The 27,103-nt window shown below is 41.3% G+C and overlaps 1 protein-coding gene across 1 annotated transcript in view; it reads left to right on the top strand.

Annotated features, from left to right (window-relative positions):
• clybl (citrate lyase beta like) overlaps nt 1–19,956 on the top strand; it is a 217,144-nt gene extending 197,188 nt beyond the window's left edge. The window contains exons 7-8 of the mRNA XM_014172831.3: nt 13,692–13,816; nt 17,741–19,956. Coding sequence (XP_014028306.2) covers nt 13,692–13,816; nt 17,741–17,836 — 221 coding nt within the window. The 3' untranslated portion in view covers nt 17,837–19,956. The remainder of the gene's footprint in view (nt 1–13,691; nt 13,817–17,740) is intronic.
• Nucleotides 19,957–27,103: the final 7,147 nt, after the last annotated feature.

The raw sequence follows: 27,103 nt of genomic DNA, 5'->3' as shown, positions 1-27,103 counted from the left end.
GTTATTTCATCATGTTGATGTCTTCACTAATATTCTATAATGTAGAAATAGTACAAATAAAGAAAAACCCTTGAATAAGTAGGTGTGTCCAAACGTTTGACTTGTAAGTGATATCTGTATCACCGTAGACTACACCACTGCTATCATCCTTACGTTTATTCAAGTTGGATAATCTTTGGATGCCGACAGCAGTCGTACCATTGGAAGACATAGCGTGGACTGTAGCCTAGAAAAGCCTATTCCTGCTCTTTTCCCGCAATCCATCAAACTCATTTGGTGTGTCATCGTAGTGGTCTCTGATTTGTGGTCAGACTCGCTCAAGTGGAACAAATTTAAACGTGCGCCTTTTTTCACTGCTGATTTGAATGTCATTGAGAAAACAGAGAAGTGTCAAAGATTTTTTTTTTTTTGCAAACCTCCTTTCTGAATTTAAAAGTATCTGTAATCTGATTACAATATTTTTTTCTGGTAACGTAAAGGATTACAGTTACCGTTTTTTTTTATCCCTTATATGTAACAGATTACATATAATCTGTTACTCCCAAACCCTGATTACAAGCATACCCATAACATGATGCATCCAACACTATGCTTGAAAATATGGAGAGTGGTACTCAGTAATGTGTTGTATTGGATTTGCCCCAAACATAACACTTTGTATTTAGGACAAAAAGTGAATTGCTTTGCTATATTTCTTGCAGTATTACTTTAGTTTCTTGTTGCAAACAGGATGCATGTGTTGGAATATTTTTATTCTGTACAGACTTCCTTCTTTTCACTCTGTCAATTAGGGTATTATTGTGGAGTAACTACAATGTTGATCCATCCTGACGACAACCACACAGCTACTGACCACACACCTACTGACCACAATCACAAAACGACTGACCAGTACTGAGCATATCTACTGACGACAACCACACAGCTACTGACCACACACCTACTGACCACAATCACAAAACGACTGACCAGTACTGAGCATATCTACTGACCACAACCACACAGCTACTGACCACAATGACTGACCACAATGACTGACCACAACCAAACAACTAATGACCACATCCACACAGCTACTGACAACCACACAACTACTGACCACAACTGCTTACCACAAAACTATTGACCACAACTTCTGACCACACAACTTCTGAACCACACAGACTTGACCACAACCACAAAACGACTGACCACACACCTACTGATCACAAAAATACTGATGAGTACTGACCACAGCTACTGACCACATTCACACAAGTACTGACCACAACCACACAGCTACTGACCACAACCATATCACTACTCAATTAATCAATCAACCAAATGTATTTATGAAGCCCTTTTTACATCAGCCGATGTCAAAGTGCTGTACAGAAACCCAGCCTAAAACCCCAAAAGGCAAGCAATGCAGATGTAGAAGCATGGTGCCTTGGAAAAACTCACTAGAAAGGCAGGAATCTAGGAAGAAACCTAGAGAGGAACCAGGCTATGAGGGTTGGCCAGTCCTTTTCTGGCTGTGCCTTGTGGAGATTATAACAGTACATGGCCAAGATGTTCAAATGTTCATATATGACCAGCAGGATCAAATAATAATAATCACAGTGGTTGTAGAGGGTGCAACAGGTCAGCACCTCAGGAGTAAATGTCAGTTGGCTTTTCATAGCTGAGCATTCAGAGTTTGAGACAACAGGTGCGGTAGAGAGAGAGAGTCCAAAACAGCAGGTCCAGGACAAGGAAGCACGTCCAGTGAACAGGTCAGGGTTCCATAGCCTCAGGCAGAACAGTTGAAACTGGAGCAGCAGCATGACCAGGTGGACTGGGGACAGCAAGGAGTCATCAGGCCAGGTAGTCCTGAGGCATGGTCCCAGGGCTCAGGTCCTCTGGGAGGAGAGGGGGAGAGAGAGAGCATACTAAATTCACACAAGACACAGGATAAGACAGGAGAATTACCCTAGATATAACAGACTGACTGTAGACCCCCAACACAGAAACTATTGCATCATAGATACTGGAGGCTGAGACGGGAGGGGTCGGAAGACACTATGGCCCCATCCGACAAAGCCCCCAGACAGGGCCAACTAGGCAGGATATAACACCACCCACTTTGCCAAAGCACAGACCCCACACCACTAGAGGGATATCTGCAAATCACCAACTTACTACCCTGAGACAAGGCTGATTATAGCCCACAAAGATCTCCCCCACGGCACGAACCCAAGGGGGCGCCAACCCGGCCTGGAAGATCACGTCAGTGACTCAACCCACTCAAGTGACATACCACTCCTAGGGGACGGCATTGAAGATCACTAGTAAGCCAGTGACTCAGCCCCCGTAATAGGGTCAGAAGGCAGAGAATCCCAGTGGAGAGAGGGGAACCGACCAGGCAGAGACCACAAGGGCGGTTTGTCACTCCAGTGCCTTTCCGTTCACCTTCACACTCCTGGGCCAGACTACACTCAATCATAGGACCTACTGAAGAGATGAGTCTTCAATAAAGACGTAAAGGTCAAGACCGAGTCTGCGTCTCTCACATGGATATGCAGTTGATTCCATTCAAATGGAGCTCTATAGGAGAAAGCCCTGACTCCAGCTGTTTGCTTAGAAATTCTAGGGACAATAAGGAGGCCTGCGTCTTGTGACCGTAGCGTACGTGTAGGTATGTCCAGCAAGACCAAATCGTAGCGATAGGTAGGACCAAGACCATGTAATGCTTTGTAGGTTAGCAGTAAAACCTTGAAATCAAGCTTAGCCTTAGGGGGCAGTATTTTGACATCCGGATGAAAAGCGTGCCCAAAGTAAACTGCCTGTTACTCAGGCCCAGAAGGTAGAATATGAATATAATTGGTAGATTTGGATGGAAAACACTCCAAAGTTTCTAAAACTGTTAAAATTATGTCTGTGAGTAAAACAGAACTGATATAGCAGGCGAAACCCCGAGGACAAACCATCCAAAAAAAAAGAAGGGAAAAAAAACATTTCAGCCTACCTCTATTTTCAGTGGCTATCACTTTTATTATAAGGCCAAGTCCTCCCAGATTGCATTTCATGGGGCTTCCACTAGATGTCAACAGTCATTAGAAAGAGTTTCAGGCTGGTTTTTGGAAAAATGAGCCAGAAATTGTAGTTTTTCTAGGTGGTTCCCATTTTGGCTGTAGTGTTTCCAAGCGCGTGGAAAAGAGCGCGTTCTTTGGTATTCTCCGTCTTTGATTCTCCGTCTTAAATGTTGTCGTTTATTTGTGTATTAGGGTACCTGAGGTTTGATTATAAACATTGTTTGACTTGTTAAGGTTTATTAGTAACGTTTGGGATTCATTTTGTATGCATTTTGATGGAGGGAAACTGGGTGGATTATTGACTGAAGTGCGCCAGCTAAACTGAGTTTTTATGGATATAAAGAAGGACATTATCGAACAAAAGGACCATTTGTGATGTAACTGGGACCTTTTGGAGTGCCAACAGAAGAAGATCATCAAAGGTAAGGCATTTTTTTTATATCACTATTTCTGACTTTTGTGTCGCACCTGCCTGGTTGAAATAGGTTTTTCATGTGTTTGTATGCGGGGCGCTGTCCTCAGATATTCGCATGGTATGCTTTTGCCGTAAAGCCTTTTTGAAATCTGCCGCGGCTGGATTAACCTCTCTGGGACATGTTCTCAAACATACAACTATTATATCCCATTTTAAAGATACACTTCTCATTAATCCAACCACATTGTCCGATTTCAAAAAGGCTTTACGGCGAAAGCATAACATTAGATTATGTTAGGACAGCACCTAAACAAGAAAAACCACACAGCCATTTTCCAAGCAAGGAGAGGCGTCACAAAAACCAGAAATACAGCTAAAATGAATCACTAACCTTTGATGATCTTCATCAGATGACACTCCCAGGACTCAATCTTACACAATACATGTATGTTTTGTTCGATAAAGTTATTATTTATATCCATAAACCCCATTTTACATTGGCGCGTGATGTATAGAAAATGTATTGCCTCCAAAACTTCCAGTGAATGAGCACATCAATTTACAAAAATACTCATCATAAACGTTGATAAAATTTACAACAGTTATTGAAAGAATTATAGATACACTTCTCCTTAATGCAACCGCTGTGTCAGATTTCAAAATAGCTTTACGGCGAAAGCACATTGTTCAATATTCTGAGTACAGAGCTCAGCCATCAAAGCAAGCTATAGTTACCCGCCAAGTTCTGGAGTCAACTAAACTCAGAAATAGTATTATAAATCTTCACTTACCTTTGCTGATCTTCGTCGGAATGCACTCCCAGGACTCCCACTTCCACAAGAAATGTTAGTTTTGTTCGATAAACTCCATATTTATGTCCAAATACCTCCGTTTTGTTCGTGCGTTCAGATCACTAATCCAAAGGCAATGTGCGTGAGCGCAAAACCCGAGACGAAAAGTCAAATAGTTCCATTACCGTTCATAGAAACATGTCAAACGATGTTTACAATCAATCCTTAGGGTCTTTTTAACATACATGTTTGATAATATTACAACCAGACAATAGCGTATTCATTACAGAGGAAAAAGAAGGAACGGCGGGCCTGCATGCCTGCGCAGTAAACAACTCGTTGGTCTCAGGCTTGAGACAGCTCTTTTTCTCTGCCCAGTAACAGTAGAAGCATGAAACAAGGTTCTAAAGACTGTTGACATCTAGTGGAAGCCTTAGGAAGTGTAAAATGATCCCACACACTGTAGTTTGGAAAGGCAATCAGTTGAAAAACTACAAACCACTTCCTGGTTGTGTTTTTGCCTGCCATATGAGTTCTGTTATACTCACAGACATCATTCAAACAGTTTTAGAAACTTCAGAGTGTTTTCCATCCAAATCTACTAATACTATGCACATCCTACCTTCTGGGCCCGAGTAGCAGGCAGTTTAATTTGGGCACGTTATTCATCTGAATTTCCGAATACTGCCCCCTGTCACCAAGAAGTTAACAAGAAGTTAAGCTTTATTTCGATGTATTACACTTGTGATTTTATGAAAGTTAAATATTTCTAATACTGTAGTTTGAAATTCGAGCTCTGCAATTTCACCGGATGTTGCCCAGGTGGGACGGTAGCGTCTGCCCATAAGAAGTTAACAGAAAGCCAGTGTAGAGAGGCTAGTGCTGGAGTAATATGATAAAAAAATGTTGGTTCTAGTCAAGATTCTAGCAGTCATGTTTAGCACTAACTGAATTTTATTTAGTGCTTTATCCAGATAGCCGGAAAGTGGAGCATTGCAGTAGTCAAAAGCATTGATAAGCTTTTCTGCAAAGTTTTTGGACAAAAGGTTGACATTGTGCTCTGAATGACATCACCAAGAGGTCAAATATATAATGAAAACAATAGTGGTCCTAAAACAGAACCTTGAGGAACACCGAAACTTACTGATTTGTCAGAGGACAAACCATCCTCAGAGATGAACTGATATCTTTCCGACAGATAAGATCTAAACCAGGCCAGAACTTGTCCGTGTAGACCAATTAGCGTTTCCAATCTCTCCAAAAGAATGTGGTGGTCGATGGTGTCAAAAGTGGCACTAAGGTCTAGGAGCACGGGGACAGATGCAGAGCCTTGGTCTGACACCATTAAAATGTAATTTACCACCTTCACGAGTGCAGTCTCAATGCTATGATCGGGTCTAAAACCAGACGGAAGTGTTTTGTATACATAGTTTGTCTTCAGCAAGGCAGTTAGTAGCTGCACAACAGCTTTTTCAAAAAACATTTGAGAGGTATGGGAAATTCCAATTAGGTCAATATTTATTTTATTTTTTTACATTTTCTGGGTCAAGGTTTGGCTTTTTCAAGAGAGGCTTTATTACTGCCACTTTAAGTGAGTTTGGTACACATCCGGTGGACTCCTATATTATGTTCAACATAGGAGAGCCAAGCATAGGAAGCAGCTCTTTCAGTAGTTTAGTTGGAATACGGCCCAGTATGCAGCTTGAAGGTTTAGAGGCCATGACGATATTCATGAATGTGTCAAGGGATATAGGATTAAAAAACGTGTGTGTCTCCCTTGATCCTAGGTCCTGGCAGTGTTGTGCAGACTCAGGACAACTGAGCTTTGGAGAAATATGCAGATTCAAAGAGGAGTCTGTAATTTTCTTTCTAATGATCATGATCTTTTCGTCAAAGAAGTTCATGAATTTATCACTGCTGAAGTGAAAGCCATCTTCTCTTGGGGAATGCTGCTTTTTAGTTAGCTTTGCGACAGTATCAAAAATAAATGTTGGATTGTTCTTATTCTCCTCAATTAAGTTTGAACAATAGGATGATCGAGCAGCAGTGAGGGATCTTCGATATTGCATGGTACTGTCTTTCCAAGCTAATCGGAAGACTTCCAGTTTGGTGGAGCGCCATTTACGTTCCAATGTTCTGGAAGCTTGTTTCAGGGCTCGGGTATTTTCTGTCTACCATGGAGCTAATTTCTTGTGACAAACGTATTTTGATTTTAGGGGTGCGACTGCATCTAGAGTATTACACAAGGTTAAATTTAGTTCCTCAGTTAGATGGTTAACCGATTTTTGTACTCCGACGTCGTTGGGAAGGTGGAGGGAGTCTGGAATGGCATCAAGGAATCTTTGGGTTGTCTGAGAATTTGTAGCATGGCTTTTGATGATTCTTGGTTTGTGTCTAAGCAGATTATTTGTTGCAATTGCAAACGTAATGAAATTGTAGTCCGATAATCCAGGATTATGAGGAAAAACATTAATATTCACAATATTTATTCCACGGGACAAAACTAGGTCCAGGTATGACTGTGGCAGTGAGAAGGTCCGGAGACAATGTTGGACAGTCTCAATGGGGATAGTTGAACTGACTATGCTAGTGGCAGACTCCACTACGCTGGCAGGCTGGCTGACAGCCTGATGCCTGGCCTGCACCCTATTTCATTGTGGAGCTAGAGGAGTTAGAGCCCTGTCTATGTTGATAAAATGAGAGCACCCCTCCAGCTTGGGTGGAGTTCGTCACAAGCTGGCCAAGCTTGGTCCTGTTTGTGGGTGAGTCTCAGAAAGAGAGAATTTGTAGATAATTGTCCATCTTTTGAGAGGGGCAGAAAAACGTTATCAACCAGCAATTGAGTTGTGAGACTCTGCTTTTGAGCTCATCACTCCCCCTAACTTTCTAGCTAGTTTACACGCTGAAGCTATGTTATGCTTGGTGACCTCTGACTGTTTCATCCGAGCATCGTTGGTGCCGAAGTGGATAACAATATCCCTATCCTCTCTACACTCGCCAGTTTTAGCCTTAGCCAGCAACCTCTTCAGATTCGCCTTTACGTCGGTAGCCATACCCCTGGTAAGCAATGTATGATCACTGGATGATTATTTTTATGTCTAATACTGCAGGTAATGGAGTCACCATTGACTAGGGTTTTCAATTTATCAGAGCTAATGGTGGGAGGCTTTGGCGGCTCAGACCCCGTAACGGGTGGATGAGAGACCAGAGATGGCTCGGCCTCTGACTCCCGACTCGTTGCTTAATGGGGAGAACCGGTTGAAAGTTTCTGTCGGCTGAATGAGCTACACCAGTTGAGTATTCAGACAGCATTTCCTTTCAGAAGCCTTGAGAAAATTGTCCGGCTGCGGGGACTGTGCGAGGGGATTTATACTGCTATTTGTAGTTATTGGTGGCACTGACGCTGTTTCATCCTTTCCTACACTTAAATTACCCTTGTCTAACGATTGCGTCTGAAGCTGTGTTTGCAACACACCTATCCTCACCATAAGGCGATAGTTTTCCTGTATATTATGAGTACAGCAACTGCAATTAGATGGCATAATGTTAATGTTACTACTTGGCTTCGGCTGGTGGAGGTCCTGTAGAACCATGTCCAGATAAAGCGTCTGGGTGAAAAAGTTGAATGAAAAAAAGTTGAGCGAGGGGAAAAAAACTTAAGATGTTGGTAAATGTGTAAAATAAAGATTTTGATTAAACAGTTATTAAAAATGAAAACCATAAAGTTGTCAGGTAGCAACAAAGTACCAACAAACAGCAGCACGGAGACAAGTATGGAAGTTGTGACTGGAAGTAACTGACCACAACCACACAGCTACTGACCACACATCTACTGACCACAACTACTGACCATAGCTATTGACAACCACCACAACTATGACCACAGCTACTGACCACAACCACACAACTACTGACCACACAACCACTTAGCACATAACTATTGAACCACACAACTAATGACCACAACTACAAAACTATGACCTCAACCACACAACTGCTGACCACAACCACACAACTACTGACCACACAACTACTGACCACACAACTAATGACCACACAACTACTGACCAAAACCACACAGTTACTGACCACAGCTACTAACCACAACCACTAAACTACTGACCAAAACCACACAACTACTGACCACAACTACTGACTAGGGCTGTGGCAGTCATTACATTTTGTCAGCCGGTTATTGTCATACAAAAGACTGCCGGTCTCTCAGTAATTGACCATTATGATGGACATGCTGCTGATACCATAAAGTGGTGTGTTTTATGTTCTTTTGAGAGATTTTAGAAGGATTTAGAATTGGAGCAACATTCTTTTTCTGATATGATGGCATAGGCTTTTCAGCTATATTTGACAGAGTACATGATTTTTATATCTTGTCCATATGAAGTCCATTTTGTGGCTGTGTAGTCTTATTGTTTCCCCCGCCCACTGTCTTACCATAAAATGGTGGCCTTTTCTGTGCTTTTACTAAACATTTTCGGTGGCAAAGCATTTTTTTTGCCACCTCCCATCTGTGAAATTCTCCTTTAACTGGAAAAACCAGCAGCACATGCAAAGAGAGAAAGCATTTACCCGAATCTCAGTGGAAATTCGGTGCTTTTTTCAAATGGTATTTCACTCGCATCCCAGGGACCCTGCCCATCATTCGCCTGAGAGCACTTTGCTAAATAGCAATCCTCCAATGGGGGGCCAGCACCACATGGCAGCCTGGGATTGGCTGGAGGGCATGAGTAATGCGTTTTGGGAGAGCCAATGGGGTGTAAGTGAAGGGACCTGAGTCACCCTGTCTGTCAGTGTGCTCTGTCACTCTCCCTTCATTAGACACGCACACATACGTTTCTCATCTTTAACCCTGGCAGTGCCAGAATGGGTGGTAACAAGGGGAAAGAGAAGTTGGCGTGCTCAGCTCAAATTTGTAGTAACAAAAAGTATTTGTGTGCAGGGTTCAAAAGGCATATGGCTGAAGAAAGAAAAAACCTGCACTCACTGAAATATTCTTTAAGTTTGCTGCTAAAAAATATATATTCAGAGGTCAGAACAAACGGACACGTTTTGTCGGCAGCTTTCGTCAGCCTTTGGGAACACTTAACATTCACCCATATTTATAGATGATGTCACATTGCAATACTGCTTCTTTGTTTTTTCACTATTTACATACATTTTTTACATACATATTCTACTATTTTCTGCAAGAGCTTAACATTTTTAATTTGAATAAACAAAGAAATGTGCAGCTGTTGCTCACAAGAAGCAACCTAAGATCCTTCTTCACCCTCATACGGGAAAGAACATTTATGTCGGGTAGAATTTCTTGTAAAACAAGATTTGTTTTCTATTTACTTTAGTGTCCATGTGGCTATTATTATGTTGGAAACTGTAAGTTAATTGAAAGTTCATATTACAGAGTACATACACATTCTTAACCCGGCACGCTTCGACAAAAACAACACCGAGCTGTGCATGAGGGCCCCCCGCCGACCCAGAGGACAGGGTTATCTCACTCTGTGAGGCCGACATGAGTAAGGTTTATAATCAGGTCATCACTCGTAAGGCCACGGAGTCGGATGGTATTCCAGGCCGCATTCTCGGAGCATGCGCAGAACAGCTGGCAGGCATATTCATGGTAATTTTCTATCTCTCCTTGTCCCAGTCTGTAATCCCCACAAGCTGACCACCATCATTCCTGTTCCCAAGAACTCTAAGGCTACCTACCACACTGACTACTGCCCTGTAGCTCTCATATCTGTAATCATGAAGTGCTTTGAAAGGCTAGTTATGGGACACATTAACTCCATCATCCCAGACACTCTAGACCCACTCAAATTTGCATACTGCCCCAACAGATCCATAGACGACGCAATCTCAATTACACTCCACACTGCCTTCACCCACCTAGATAAGATAAATACCTACGTGAGAATGCTGTTTATTGACTACAGCTCAGCGTAGTCCCCTCCAAGCTCGTCACCAAGCTTGGGACCCTGGAACTGAACACCTCCCTCTGCAACTAGGTGGTCCGACCCCAGGTGGTGAGGGTAGGCAATATCACCTCCACCATGCTGACCCCTCAACACGGGGGACCCACAAGGATGTGTGCTTAGTCCCCTCCTGTACTCCCTGTTCACCCACGACTGCGTGGCCACACAACTCTAGCATCATCATCAAGTTTGCTGATGACATGACGGTGGTAGGCCTGATCACCGGTGACAATGAGACAGCCTACAGGGAGGAAGTCAATGACCTGGCAGTGTGGTGCCAGGACAACAACCTCTCCCTCAATGTCAGTAAGACCAAGGAGCTGATTGTGGACTACAGAAAATGGAGGGGCAAACGCTCGCCCATCCATATTGGGTCCACTTTAGTGAGTGGAGCAGGTCGAGAGCTTAAAGTTCCTCGATGTCGAACTAACTAAGGACTTAAAATGGTCCACACACACAGTTGTGAAGAAACACGACAGCCCTCAAAACCTCCAAAAAGTTATACAGCTGCACCATTGAGAGCGTCTTAACCGGCTGCATCACTGCTTGGTATGGCAACTGCACCCCCCTCGATCGCATGGCGCTACAGAGGGAAGTGCAGACAGCCCAGTACATCACTTGCGCCAAGTTCCCTGCCATCCAGGACCTCTATATCAGGCGGTGTGAAAGGATGGCCCAGAGAATTGTTAGACTCCAGCTACCCAAGCCATAGACTGTTCTATTTGCTTCCACTCGGGAAGCGGTACCGGAGCAACAAGACTGACATCTACAGGCTCCTGAACAGCTTCTATCTCGAAGCCATAAGACTGCTAAATAGCTAACAAAAAGGTTACAGGACTTTCTGAATTGATCTTTTATTGTATTGTTTTTTTGCACTGACTCTCTGCACACTCACACTTCATTTACATTTTAGTCATTTAGCAGACGCTCTTATCCAGAGCGACTTACAGTAGCGAAAGCATACATTTCATACATTTTTTTTTTCCCGTACTGGTCCCCCGTGGGAATCGAACCCACAACCCTGGTGTTGCAAACACCATGCTCTACCAACTGATCCACACAGGACAGTGGATGTGATATTGCCTTACTCACACACACACACACTTCATACTGACTCTATACACACATATACAATCATCATATATGCTGCTACTACTCTGTTTATCATATATCCTGATGCCTAGTCACCTTAACCCTGTACATATCTACCCTTAGCACTCCAGCGTCCCTGCCCATTGTGAATGTTTTTGGCACTGACCCTGATGCTTACTTACTTTTGCGTGTTCTTATTTCTATTTCTTGTGTGTTTTGTTCTACTTTACCCAGTACTACAGATATTTATTGCTGCATTGTTAGGAAAGAGCTAGCAAGAAAGGCATTTCAAAAATAAACTTGAAACCGGTGGCCGAGGAGGTAAGGGGGAATATTTTCTTATAAGAGAAATGAATCCCCTGCAGGTCTATCACTGAACGTGAAAAACACACACACAATTCAGACACATACTCGCCCCTCAGACATGGGAGCAAGGACTCCTCTTTAGGATGTTTATCCAACATGGCCAGCCCTAAAGGAACTGTGCATGCAGAATCCTCATGTCCACACACACACTCATGATCCCTCTGTGGAACTGCCAACAAATGATTTTCTGGAAACAGCAAATTCAAATACCCTCACATAAATAAATACATCAATGAAAATATATTGTAAAAAACAATTCACATAGCATCATCAAACTAATCTCTTAAGTGAAACATAAAAGGCAGACACTGTTTCTCAGGGGTTAACCAGGATGAGAGGGGCTCCATTCTGCTAGCCTAGTGCTAACTGCCTGCCTGCTAGCACTAACTCTTCTCTCTGCTGCAAGTTTGATCCGCCAATGTACACAGGGTAATGGCAGCGCAGAGCGCTGTGCGTTAGCTCCTAGACTTACGAGGATTGTGTCAGAATGGGTTTAACTCCTTGTTAGTTGGGCGGCGGGTAGCCTAGCGGTTAGAGCGTTTGGCCAGTAATCAAAAGGTTGCTGTTTCGAATCCCCAAGTAGATATAGGTGGAAAACCTTGAGCAAGGCACTTATCCCTAATTGCTCCTGTAAATCGCTCTCGGTTAGAGTGTCTTTTAAATGAGGTAAATGTTGTGAAGTACAGACATACGGGTGAAAAGGTGGTGTTTCTTGGTCTTTTAGCATTTTTTGTTTGACTGGTTGGGGATTATTTGGAAAGAATTGGTTGATTCAGAGAATATTATGCTCTTTTTGAGGTTTTGGAGAAATTAGATATGGAATAGATCCAATTTGCATCATTATCTTTTTAATACTGTGATATTTTCTAAGACTGGTGAGAATGATTGTATATTAGAATTTGGCAGCTGAATTGTTACAATATTATTGCGTAATAGCATGGTTTTATTGTGTGTTTGTGATAGAAAGAAAAAAACAGTACACCTGCAAGAATTATTTGTGTGTGTGTGTGTGTGTGTGTGTGTGTGTGTGGCCTGCCTGTGTGTGTCTGTCTTCCAGCCTGCATGTCAAATCAAATTGTATTTGTCACATGCTTCGTAAACAACTGGTGTAGACTAACAATGAAATGCTTACTGTGTGTATTCTTCGAGCTCTCACAGGCCTGTTTAGCAGCAGTCAGGGTCCTGTTCCAGATGGGTTCAGGCTGAGATTGAAGCGTAACTAAGCGTGCAGCAAAGTTTCTCCTCTACAGCCGAGGTACAGCCACGATACGGTGCTGCTCAAGGACAAAATGGAGGGGACACCCCATGATACTCGTGATGCATCACTTCCTCTCGCCCCACGGTGTCCCATATACACAGTCTGAGAGACCCTGACAGAACACACACTGGCCAAACACACACACACCTTATGAACACAGGGCCACCGACCAAACACACACTGACTGAAAACACAAACACACATACAGCGGCTGAATGTGGGGCCACCGGCTGGGCACAGACCCCTCGCCCACCAGAGAAAGAGAGGCTTGTGGATGGCTACCTTCCAATACAACAATATAAAAGCCTCTACAAAAATAATTTCATCACAGTGACACTTTATTTTACAGTCCACTGTTTATCTGGTCTTTGTTGATAAAATAACATGTCAAGAAATACATCATTCATTTTACCAAGTAATTTGAAAAGCAACAACATGTACCAAGTATTTAGCAGTTGTTGAATTTGTCAGTAAGCCACAGAAGGATTTTAACATTGTTACCTCTTAATTTCAACCAACTGATAAAGCATGAAAATGTTGTATTCATTTTGCGATGTTGTTGGCGTTTCTTTATGCTTGTACAATATCTACTGTATAAAGTAGGCTGTTTATCTTTTTCCCTGTGCAGATAAGCAGATGATTGTTAAGTTATCCGCTTGAAGATATTTCTGTGTTCATGTATAGGCTAATGTACATGTATGTATTTTCCTTTTCACTATACAGGTAAGCAGGTGATCCATCCCAACCAGGTCCAGGCGGTACAGGAGGAGTTCTCACCCAGTCAGGAGAGGGTCCAGTGGGCTACAGAACTGATCGCTGCCTTTGACGAGTACCAGAAGCAGGGAAAGGTAAATCAACTATAGTAGTCAGCCTCAGAATGTAGAGTTAAGAAATGTTTATTAACGTGTCATTGCTTAGGACTTTAGAACGAAATTCACAGGATGACATCAGTGCATAACTGCATTAAAATACACATTACAGGATGGCTCACACTATGCCATTATATGCAAGAAAATATAAAGAGTACATATATCAATTTAGTTATACCAGGGGTCAGCTAGCTCTGCTCTATGATATGACATTTCTACTGTGCCTCCCTTTGTACAGCGCATTCAGAAAGTATTCACAACCCTTGACTTTTCCACATTCTGTTACGTTACAGACTTATTCTAAAATGTATTAAATAGTTGTTTTTTTTACTCATCAATCTACACACAATACCCCAAGATGACAAAGCACAAACAGGTTTTTAGAAATGTTTTCAAATGTATAAAAAAACTGAAATTTCTAATTTACATAAGTATTCAGACCCTTTACTCAGTACTTTGTTGAAGCACCTTTGGCAGTGATTACAGCCTCGAGTCTTCTTGGGTATGATGCTACAAGCTTGGTGCACCTGTATTTGGGGAGTTTCTCCCATTCTTCTCTTCTCTGCAGATTCTCTCAAGCTCTGTCAGGTTGGATGGGGAGCGTCGCTGCACAGCTTCAGGTCTCTCCAGAGATGTTCGATCGGGTTCAAGTCCGGGCTCTGGCTGAGCCACTCAAGGACATTCAGACACTTGTCCCGAAGTCACTCCTGTGTTGTCTTGGCTGTGTGCTTAGGGTCGTTGTCCTGTTAGAAGGTGAACTTTCGCCCCAGTCTAAGGTCCTGAGCGCTCTGGAGCAGGTTTTCATCAAGGATCTCTCTGTACTTTGCTCCGTTCATCTTTCCCTCGATCCTGACTATTCTCCCAGTCCCTGCCGCTGAAGAAAATCCCCACTACATGATGCTGCCACCAGCATGCTTCACTGTAGGGATGGTGCCAGGTTTCCTCAAGACATGACGCTTGGCATTGAGGCCAAAGAGTTCCATAATGGTTTCATCAGACCAGAGAATATTGTTTCTCATGGTCTGAGAGTCTTTAGGTGCCTTTTGGCAAACTCCAAGCGGGCTGTCATTTGCCTTTTTACTGAGGAGTGGCTTCCGTCTGGCCACTCTACCATAAAGGCCTGATTTGTGGAGTACTGCAGATATGGTTGTCCTTCTGGAAGGTTCTCCCATCTCCACAGAGGAACTCTGTCAGAGTGACCATTGGGTTCTTGATCACCTCCCTGACCAAGACCCTTCTTCCCCGATTGCTCAGTTTGGCTGGGTGGCCAGCTCTAGGAAGAGTCTTGGTGGTTCCAAACTTCTTCCATTTAAGACTGATGGAGGTCACTGTGTTCTTAGGGACCTTCAATGCTGCAGAAATGATTTGGTACACTTCCCTAGATCTGTGCCTCGACACAATCCTGTCTCGGAGCTCTACAGACAATTCCTTCAACCTCATGGCTTGGTTTTTGCTCTGACATGCACTGTCAACTGTTGGACCTTATATAGACCTGGTGTGTGCATTTCCAAATCATGTCCAATCAATTGAATTTAGCACAGGTGGACTATAAGTCAAGTTGTAGAAACATCTTAAGGATGATCAATGGAAACAGGATGCACCTGAGCTCAATTTCGAGTCTCATAGCAAAGGGTATAAATACTTAAGTAAATAAGGTATTTGTGTTTTTTCTTTTTTATACATGTGCAAAAAACGTGTAAAAACCTGTTTTCTCTTTGTCATTATGAGGTATTGTGTGTAGATTGATGAGGGAAATGTTTTATTGAATCTATTTTATAATAAGGCTGTAACGTAACAACATGTGTGAAAACTCAGTGGGTCTTAATACTTTCTGAATGCACTGTACGTGCTCACACACATCTCTTAATTGTTAATGTCCTTTTCTGAATACACGCCAGTGTGGCACTGCAGGGTATGTAGAGTAGATTTGGGTTTGGAATATGCAATGGTGTGGGATGGAGTGTTTGATTAAGTGTAGATTATTAAATATCAAATGGCCACCCGGACTATTTGCATTGACTCCCCCCTTTCATTTTACAATGCTGCTTCTGGCGGTTTATTATCTATGCATAGTCATTTTACCCCTAACTACATGAACAAATTACTTCGACTAACCTGTACCCCCTCACATTGACTCGGTACCGGTACCCTCTGTATATAGCCTCCTTGCGTTACTTTTTTATTTCTAACTTTAGTTTATTTATTCTTAACTATATTTTCTTAAAATTGCATTGTTTGTTAAGGGCTTGTAAGTAAGCATTTCCCAAAATACCTGTTGTATGCGGCGCATGTGACAAATAAAATGTGATTATTGTTTCTAATTTAGTGCATCGTTGCCTCCTGTGTGTAGTGCTCTGTGGGCTGTCTGCCTATTGAGGGAGAGGCTGGTGTGAGAAAAACACAATCTGCCCCACACCTCTCTCTCTCTCTGTCTGCCGGCCTCTGCCCTGCCTACACTAAGCATCGTCCTAGGGACCCATCCTACCCAACCCTTGTGTGTGTGTGCGTGTTGTCTAGGTGTTTGAGCAGAGTCATTCTCTTTCTCTGCCCCAGCGGCGTTTGTTTCTTCCTGAACTCTCTCTGTTGGTATTGACTGTGAATGCCTTGCCAATGTCTTCTTATTTATATTGTCTAGGTTTAGAAAATGTTTTCCCTCATTTTGCGAACTGAGCTCAGGATATTTTAGGTTGCTTGTGAAGTAACTGGCTGATGAGCTGATCAGAAATGTCCGCTTTTTAGTCTGGTAATTTCACAACTGTCAAATAAAGATACTGAAATATCATAATTTGTAGTTCAATTAATGAACATATCTCCTGTCCATATTAATGGTGTTCTGCAGCAAAATAGTCAATATCAACCCATGATAAGAGTGACTAGGGCCAGTTGTTTTGGGTTAGATTTTTTTATTAGATTTTTACCAATATTTCCAGCATTATCCACTAGGTTTTCTTTAATTGACACAAGCCATCTCCAATAAATCAAGCCCCCCCCCAACCCTAAAGCTGCAGCAACCAAACATCTCTCTGCCACATGACAAAATCTGTAGAATTGCAGGAAATTAGCTTGAAAACTGAAAATTTTTATCTCCTATGCCAAGAGATGGGCCTTTAAAATATTCCTTCCCTGGGCCCGAGACTTGGTCCGTCTGGCCATGCATTGCCGAGGTCATTCATTGTTAAATAAATCAACAATAGTGAAACTCCTTGTATGCTAGTTTTTTCTCACTCGATTTGTGTTCTGATTACAAGGGGGTCGTTGATTCATTTGATATCTCTAAAGAGGTCCCTGGCCCCAAAAGGTTTGAGAACCCCTGTGCTAAATGACTAAATGTAAATATATATATATGTATATATATAAGAAAACTCACCCTTTTGGTGAGGTGCTGATGACTCTGAAATGAAAGTCGGACACTGTTTTCTCTAAGCGGTGAACTTTTATTACCCCAAAAGCTTACTGAAATTTGGAGCAACACGTGCAAGACCTCAAGTTAGGATTTGCCCCCCAGTGCTGACTCATTGGGTCTTTTTTAATTCCTTGCCTCCTCTACTTCATTGGCCCAATCTGAAATGATCTAACCAGGTGCAAGCCAACCTAGTGATGAGCTTCCACAAAATGTTTTTACCTGTCAAGTATTTTCCAACCAGTGCAGATGAAGGGGAGGAGATAAGGAAGCTGCGTTCTCTGGTTGAGTCCCAATAATCTCTCCTTCCTCCTGAATGTGCACTCGTTCACTACTCCCCATAAGTATTAAAAGCATTGGATTGGTGTAAGTATGGACTAGAGGGAGTTTCCATATACTTGAAAGGAAAGTAAACAAATGCACACTTCTGGAGAAGGAGATATTATTGGGATGCACACTAGCTTCTCCAGTATTCTCCACTGACCTCTTCTCCCTGTCTCCAGGGTGCCTTCAACTTCCGTGGCAGTATGATCGACATGCCCTCAGTGAAGCAGGCTCAGAACATCTTAACCCTAGCTGCTGCCGTCACAGGGAAGTGAGGCGCTCTGAAAGAAGATCTGGGGGGAGGAAAGAACAGAGGAGTGAAATGAGGGGACGGAAAAACTAGACAAGTTGAGAGACAGTGAGAAGTGTCACTTTTATGTATACCCTGGCATTAGCGAGAGGTGACTGGATAACACCGGACACCCCAAACTCTTCGACCAGACAGGTTTATCAGCTGGTACAAAGCACCAACATTTCAGAAACTTTGCACTAGGCCTGGTGTATAGTCACTTGAATTCTAGATGTTATTGATGTTGATTTTTGTGGTTTTATTTAAATTAAATTGATTGTTGTTGATAAATGAAATGCATTTGATGAATTTGTTCACCAAATGTTTGATATTCATATCCTACGGTGTCTTTGTGGTAAGAATGACAGGTTTAAGGTTTTAGACTGATGTTAATGTTGTAAAGCAGGATCTTATTTTACACTTTTCATACTACTGACCGTGCCAAACTGCGCTGCACTGCGCTGGCCTGGTTGCGCATGCACCATAGTTGCTGGAACCATGCTGGAAAGGGCAATTTGAGAAGAAAATATCCATGCCAGCACATTACGGTTAGGGTTGGCACGATGGTTGTGAAAATACTATTTAAGAATTGCAGTTGTTTCAATGGTAACCCACATGAAAACTACTACAGTTTACTACAGTACTTACTATAGAATGATGTAGTGAACTGTTGTATCCTGTAGAATCTGTAGTATCCCTTGACACACTGTAGTATCCCTCGATCATGTGTAGTACTTACTATAGAATGTTGTATTATACTGTAGAATACTATAGTAAATACTGCAGTATACTACAGTCTGCAAAAGCACTACAGTAAAGTCAGCAAAAATACTACAGTAATACTACAGTACTTAATTTGCCTATACACTCCCCATTCCCCTCCCGCCACCCATAAGTGAGAAACCTACATGCCAAGTATAGACTATATTGTGTTCCCTACAGGTTATAGGAAAGAGCAGAAGCTATGAAATATCTGTTCAGACCCCAGTCCAACCTACATACAGGTTATGGAACATGTGCTTTTTTAGTATTTGTCTAATAGGTTTCCTCAAGGAGAAGATCCCCACTTATATGTCAATGATCATAAAACAAAAGCACTGTAGTAAATACTACAGTAATGTCTGCAAACACACCACAGTAAATACTACAGTCTGCTAAAACACTACAGTAATTACTATAGTATATACTACAGTATACAGTAGGTACCACAGTACAGTCCGCAACATCATTACAGTCTGCAATTACTATATATTTTTTATTATTGTATTATTATCATATTTTTTTTTACCCTTATTTAACTAGGCAAGTCAGTTAAGAACAAATTCTTATTTTCAATGACAGCCTAGGACCAGTGGGTTAACTGCCTTGTTCAGGGGCAGAATGACAGATTTTTACCTTGTCAGCTCGGGGATTCGATCTTGCAACCTTTCAGTTACAGGTCAAGCGCTCTAACCGCTAGGCTACCTGCCGCCCCAATACAACAATGTTTATACTATAGTAAACTATAGTATTTTTTCATGTGGTAATGGAGTGTCCAGGGTTACACTAGGGGTGCGGGCACTTTTTGGCAGTGCGTGGGTGTGCGTGTGCCTCCTGCCTCTCCTGGGTCATGACAGATGCTCACCCACCTCCAGGGTCCAGCTGGGGGAAAGGCTAAACAAACACAAGATGCTGTTGTTCTTCCATTCAGGCTGGGCACTGTGGGCACACTCACTCACTCACTCACTCACTCACTCACAGACACACACACAGACACACTCCTTCAGGCCCCAGCACTCAGCCCCACATCAAAGCTCTGTTTGCTAAAGAGCCTTAACACATTTAGTTATAGCAACAATCTGAGATTTTGCTTCAGTCCTGTCAGTAAAGCTGAGGTCTTTGTGTGTGGACTGAGGGCCGGTGTTCTCCTTGAAGGGGCCGTATTGCTACAATTGAACTGGGCATCAGGCCCTCGCCGACCTCCACACCAGAGATGCATAAAAACCACGGATTCAAACACGCACTAACATGTAAATACATGCACTGTCTCTCTCTGTGTATCATACACAAACACATATTCTCACACACACTGACCATTTATCGCAAAATAAAAAATTAACAATTGTCCATATTTCTCTGTTTTAACTTCTCTCCTTCTTGTGGCAAGGTTCCTATTCTAACTGCTGTTACATAGCCACTAACTGTGAACTGAGGTATAATGTGTTGAATGGCTAATGGTGCCATCGGTGGCCATGGTAATGAAATGGCAAGACGGTGTGGGTGGGTGGGTGGGTGTGTGACTTGCTGCTGTATGATCTATTGTGTCTGGAGCGGGCTCTCAGGTCTGCACCAGGCCAAAGCCAGACAAAAAGATTGAAGCCACCACTGTGCCCAGCCAAAAACCCCAACAATAAGCTGTCTCCTTGGCATTTGGCCACATATCTCTCTCTCTGTCACCCTCACACCTCTTTCTCACTCCTTCCCACTTATTTTGCCTATCGCTCTCATTTAGTTGTGATTTTGTCATGGTGTTCTGCTTGTTTTTGCCTCTCATTTTCCACCTGCTATTCGGTCGCTATGATTGGGCGACAGGAGCGTCTGGAGTTGACTTCTGCTTATTCCACAAAGTGGCTTAGGGAACCCCCTCTAAAGTGTGTGCGTGTGTTTGGGAGGCCTGAGTGTGAATAATGCAAGTGTAGTTTTGGTGGGACTTGAGTGTGAAGGCTAGTGTCTTAAAAGCAGACCTGCATGTGTTCAAATATATAGTTTAATCATTTCAATTTCTTACAAAGAAATATAGTCCCAAAAGTGCAGGCTGTTCTGAAAGCTTAATATAACTGTTATGTATATGTTTTTCCAAGCCTCAACTATGAATGGGAATATCACACATAAAGTTGGTTCTATGTGTTTAGAAAATGTAGTTGTTTTTTAGAAGAGCATTGACCATACGGTAAAACTTCTTGACATGTTTAAATGATGCTTTGTTTCTTGGGGATACCCTGAAGCAGTGGGAAAGTCCAATGTTGACATTTCCAATTGCACTGGGTGTTCCCACATTTATACTGTATCATAAACGTGCCCAGCACCCCCAGGCATGCACCCCCATAATTCAAACCCTAATGGCATAACCCATCAATTCTCTGAATACAGTAGCCTATCAAGTTGTGTGGCCTGTACCAGAGTTCCATGCTACCCTGTCTGTGCCCTGTGTCTGTGCCCAGGAAAGGCTGTATCTGGTGGGGCTATTCTCCACCCATGTCACCCCTTCTCTGGAAGTATAAAACCGGTATTAATTCAATGGACTGTCTTAGCACAATATTGACAGCATTGTCATAGCACATCAAATTATACTTGACTGCAGAATAGGCCTGCCATTCGTGCCTATGTGTACCCAGCATTGTTGGAGACATTTGGATCTGAGTTGCAGGTCAAGGGGGTATGGAGATCCACCTGGTGTTGAAACGTTGCCATATGTTTCCATTTCAGTACAATAACCGTATAGTCTGGGATCCTAACTGAATCCATTATGTTTAACTGAAATGTAACTATAGTGAAATGGAGTGTTATTCAGTGTGGATTCCAGGCTACAATATGCAACAGTACCCTTTTTCAGGTCAGGTGCTTTGGCCATTGACCTGTCTGAAAGTTTAGTCAGACAAATCAATCATACCTTTAGGGCTACCTTGTTTCACACTGTTGAACTTACCACTGGTTGTTATTTTGGTGTGTGATTGATTTGACTGACACATTTTAGTAAATGTCTCTCCATCACTCCTGCCTATCTATCCAGTGTAATTCACCAAGACATGTCTTTAATGGAACTGACATAATCTTCTCAGCCCTGTCAATGACAGATTTATTTAAATACATTTTGCTGGTATTCCCAGAGAGAGTAAATTGCAATTAACATGATTATAACCTCACTCAACAAAATGGAGATGGGAATCTATTAGGCTGGAAGGCTGTTTTCATAGCCCCAGTTATGTTGATCGAGATTGCTTTCATAAATTATGACCATATGACAGAGAAGAGAACATGCTTGCAAAACAATGTCAGATGAACATTTAAATGAAATGTTTTACATATTTTTCCATTAATCTTGATGGTACCCGGGTGGCAGGTGGTGAAGATTTGCCCAAATACGGACTTCATTATTTTAATAGTGTGCTAATGACAATATGCAACACATTAATTTCAACAAAAGAGTATTCCCATGCAATAAAACAACTAGCTTAAATAATAGACACTAGAGTCTTTGACCACAGTTTGACAATTAAAGTCTTAAAGTGATTTTGAGGCATTTGTAGCATAATGATGAGTTGATGAGGCAATGTTACATGTAATGTGATTTAACTCGTTAACTCTCCAATTAGACTGTATTCAGATTTCCTATAATTTACTGTAGGCCTGCCTTTTTCAGTATCAACTCTTTTGAGATACTATAAGAAGTCTCCTGAGAAGACTAGCCTACTATTACACCTGTTCTCATTTGATATCATTTTTGCAGAGATAATTGTCTTTTTTTTAGAACATTTGAAGGCTCGAAAAATATTTCCATTTAGAAGTAGCCTATTTGAACATAATGATAAGGTTTTTGTTTTTTCGTGTTGTTTGTACTTTGGAAAAATGTCAATTATCTGTGTTTATATTAATCAAGAGTTTTAAATTGATGAATAATTACTTGAATATTGTTTTTACATTAAGACTCTTGGTTCAAAATGTGTGTGTGATGGGCGTGTAGGTGTGACAGTCAGTGGTAAAATGTTTTATTTTTCAAATAATTTGTATTATTTTCATGAAATGGCCCGTATGAGACAAGCAAGGATGTAAGATAATCCACCCATTGTGGAAACATATACAGAAAATCGGAAATTGATGTTTGATTTTTGAATGCATTTTAAAAGAATTAAGTCCCAAAAAGGCCTAAAAAACTAATGTGATTTACTATGCTCGTTCAATTTAAAATAGTTTGATAGTAGCCTATAAATATAATAACCTATTTCCCATTAAATAATGTATCTTCCAAATGAACAAACTTTCATAAATAGTCTATATAATGTGTTTTTTTTTGTTTTTTTTTCGGCACGTTTATAAATATTACTAGGCCTACACTTTCATTGTTAGATCTCTTTTGAACATGTTATTCACAATATTAAATAAGGCCTATGGTATCAATCTACAGTAAGCTCTAGTGCTTTAGCATCACTAACTTCATTTGGAGAGGCCTATTGTCTGTGAATAAATACGTGTCAGTCAGTGCAGCAGAGACAGCCAGAGAGACTGAGCGAGGCGGCTGAAATCCGGTATCATTGTGTACAAAATGTTCTAAAAGTGACTGCACTTTCTGAATTGGCTAATTCATAGGCTACCAAATAATAATTTATCAGAAAATGATCAGATCTAAGATTTTATCCTAATAATTGTAGCCTATTTGTCTATCTGTCTTTGTGTTTTGGTGAAAGCTAATGCCCCCTTCAATGTACTGCGAGCGATTTATGAAATGTGCATGATTGGGACAGACCAGTCCACCACTCTCTGCGGTTAGTGCTATCCGGGATCCTTGGGACGTCTATACCCTAAATCCTAATCTTAACCCCTACCCTAACATTAACCATTTTACATTTCAACTTCAATGGGGTAGGGACCCTCTCTCTGCGGACCAACACCCGGGTGCTCGGGCACTGACTCCCCTCTCCTTAACAGGCACAGATCAAAGGCAAGCCCGGCCCAAGCGGATCCCACTAAAATCTGGCCTCTTTGTCTGCAGTTGCTAGGAGGCTAATAAACTAAGTCAGGGTGTCGGGGCCAATGGTAATGAGTCGTTACAGTGTGACAAAGTCCCTCCATCTTTTCATTTTAATATGTTGGAGCTCGGTGTAGCAGCGGTTATATTGCTTGTCAGATCTTCATGGAATGCTCAATAACTTTGGAGGTGGAAAGTGTTGTTTGTTTAGTGACGCTGCTTCCTGATATAGGCCTATCCCAAGGGACCTTCAAATCTTGACAATATTTAAACTTACATTTCCAACTTCACCTGGTGCTGTTTCGGTTTCTGGTTCAATTTATAAATGTTCGCTGCATTTTATTTAGCTATTTCAAAATTAAATTAGCCTATATGTCAGGTTCCTTAATTTGAACATGAATGCAATGTATGTTTAAGATGTCTAATGGTATTGGTCTTCACAAATTAATGAATGGATACTGACGACATGATAATGGCTTGATCATGGTGTTTCATTGGTCACGTGCTGGTTTTACATGTGAATGACATTGACAATATCACTGACTTTATAATATCCCTTTCATACACAGACCTAAATCCCATTCATTTACCACGCCTGCATTTTTAGACCAGCTTTTTCCTATATCTGAAAGGGTTAGGGGTAAAAATAAATTGGGTAAAAAAATAAAAGCTACCTTTAGTCATGATTCCTGAAATGTTCACAGACCCTGTAACCAAAATGCAGGTATCAGGTCTGTGTGAATAGTTCTATGCTTTTTTTGCAGGTAAATGTATTAACACTTCCATTGTTCAACACCTCCATCATTTGTACTGCACACTGCCCCCATGGTTTAACCCCCAACCCTCCCCTCCCAATTTGCCTGTTACTCCCTGACATTTATAAATAATAAGTGGTAAATAAGGGGCTGTTTGAAAGGAGGTCAAATTAACGTTGAGTTATATTTTGTACATGTAGGTCTAACTTGCCGCATATTCCGTCTGAAATGTGTATCAGCTATTAGCAAAACAGTGCACTCCTTATGAACAGGTGAAAGGCTGGCGCGCACATGGGCACATACACACCTTGTTATTAACGCAACTGCGTGAACACAGACAGCGAGATGCTCAGCCAACAATCACATTCCAACTCTCTCTCCGTCCCCGGGTTCCCAGTTCGAGTTTATGTTGCATGTTCTAGCTCATTTCCACTCGCTGTCGTGTTTGTTAGCACTCATCAGTATTTGGGCGACAGACAGACGGGGTGTTTTTAGGGAACTCTTGAGTGAAGGCTTCATTTCATCCCTAATTTCTTGAACCCTGCTATCGTGGTTGTCATGCTTGTCCAACTCTTGAATGTTGACTAAACCGTTTATTATTTTAGGGGGACGATCAACTGCAGTGTGATGGTGACTGACTTGTGACATGCCTCGCATTGTCCCATGGACAATAAGTCTATAGGGAAATGAATGGAATGTTTATGGAAAAGTTCCGCTTAATTCTACTGGATCCATGGGTATTATGACCATTCATGTTTTTCAAGTTTGCAAGTTAGGCTATTTATAATACACGATGACCGTCGGCTATAGGCCTTAGAGGAAAACTCCACCCCCTCCTTTGGTGTTTGTTTCATTAGTCAATTGTTGATATATTCCCAAAAATGTTTTGATGTCAGCAATCACGTTTTCAAGATATATAACTTTCAAAATACAGAAATACAACTGGTATTATGCATCATACTGGCTGTATTTCTGTATTTTTGAAAGTTATATATCTTGCTGACATGCAAAACAATTGGCTAATGAAACAAATGTATTTTATTTAACCTTTATTTAAATACCAAAAGGGTGGAATTTTCCTTTAAGTTATGAGATGGGATAGCTCCACACCCTTACAGAAAGGGAACAGGGACTCTAGTTGGCAACAGGTCCTTTTCTGATAACAAATAATTATTGTCAGAATGATTTCAAAAATATATATTTTAAGTTGGGCAAATCAGCTGGTTGAGGACAAATTTCTTATGTATATACTAATTTTCTTCATTTCAAATCAAAGATTACACAAACTGTTTGCTGTTGTTTTGCCTCCATAATTCAAGTAGCTTGTTGGTTAGATGCAATATTTTTTTTCTTCTGCATGTCAAAAATGGAATGATAAAAAGCTGTTCTCACACAATGCATAAAACATTTGCTACAAGTTTATAAACGCGTTATTCGTCACGGAACAAATATCCCTAAGAGAAGATGTTTGTTGTTTTGTACATTATTCATTACATTTATTATCGATTTTAAAAAGAAATATATCGTCGCGCGTCTCCTTGTGTGTCTAGTCTTAGGGCCTACTTCAGGGTTCGAGCAGTATATGATATTATGTGTGGTAATCCAATTAAACACGATAACCCAGCACTGGCACTTCATATTCTATTCATTTTCTTACATTCTTGACAAGCGTACTTGCTTTATGTGAAAGAGGGAGTCAAGGACACTTATCTCAAGAGATACTATGGTCTGTAGAGCCTCTACTTCAAAAGTTTGAAAGAATTGCAACATTGTCCATACACTAGTTAAGCTTTTGAGGTGTTTTTCTTTTTTGATGTCATGTTTTCGTTTAATACAACCGTTTAATAAATACAACACTTTAAATGAACATTAAGGTTACCTATCATTGCTAATTTTGATTCGCAATATCAACCTATGCCTGCATGTAAAGTAGAACTGCTCAATTGTCCGTTTTTTATTTTTTTTATTTTTTTGCTAATTCAATTGTTCTCAGTGTCAATACAACACTTGTACTTATTATTGTTCGTTTCCGTTCATGTGTAACATGGTGTTAAGACAGCCTAGGTAACTGATGATGCAGCTCTACTAGTGATGGATAACTGATGGGACAGAATGAACAATTTATCCCCTGTATTTCTAATACATTTAAATTCATTAGAACGGTGATAGGCTACTCTTTACATGAAAACTTGCTACAGTGGCCTACAGTTGTCTGTGTGAGAACCTTTTACTGTTGTGGAACGTCAAATGTAGAATCCAACGATGTGTTAATGTGAGTGGATTAATTTTTGGGGGGCTAAAATGGGCAGTGCAGTGCATTTAATCGATTAATTAGCCATTTAATAATGGCAAAAACAATTTATTGCAACATTATTGACATATTGCAATATTTGAAATGTTACATCTAAATAGCTGTGAAATGACTTTATATTGCCCCATGTCGCTCGGGAACTAACTTATTAATATTTCGTTGCAAGTAAGCCATTGTCAGTGGTGACAATGATTGGTAATTTAATATGGGTAGGCCTACAAACTAAATTCGGAGAGAATGTGTGAAGAACGAGTTTAGCCTATAATGTGATAACCAACAGCGCAGTGAAATTTTCAAAACATCTCTTGGCTATATTGTGTGTATGGTATTCAAAAATGACAGGTAACTGACACTAATGCGCTCTCTATGGAGCGTTCTCCGAGGGGAACTAAAGTAAATGGGGATGCACTTAATGAAGCTCCACTTGCCCTCTGAGTCGCCAGCACAGTATGCAGCAGCGAAGTT

Source organism: Salmo salar, chromosome 25 (assembly GCF_965601325.2).
Source record: "Salmo salar chromosome 25, fSalSal1, whole genome shotgun sequence".
Classification (NCBI taxonomy): domain Eukaryota; kingdom Metazoa; phylum Chordata; class Actinopteri; order Salmoniformes; family Salmonidae; genus Salmo; species Salmo salar.
Note: the sequence above shows the minus strand (reverse complement) of the source record. Positions and strands in the feature narration are given on the sequence as shown.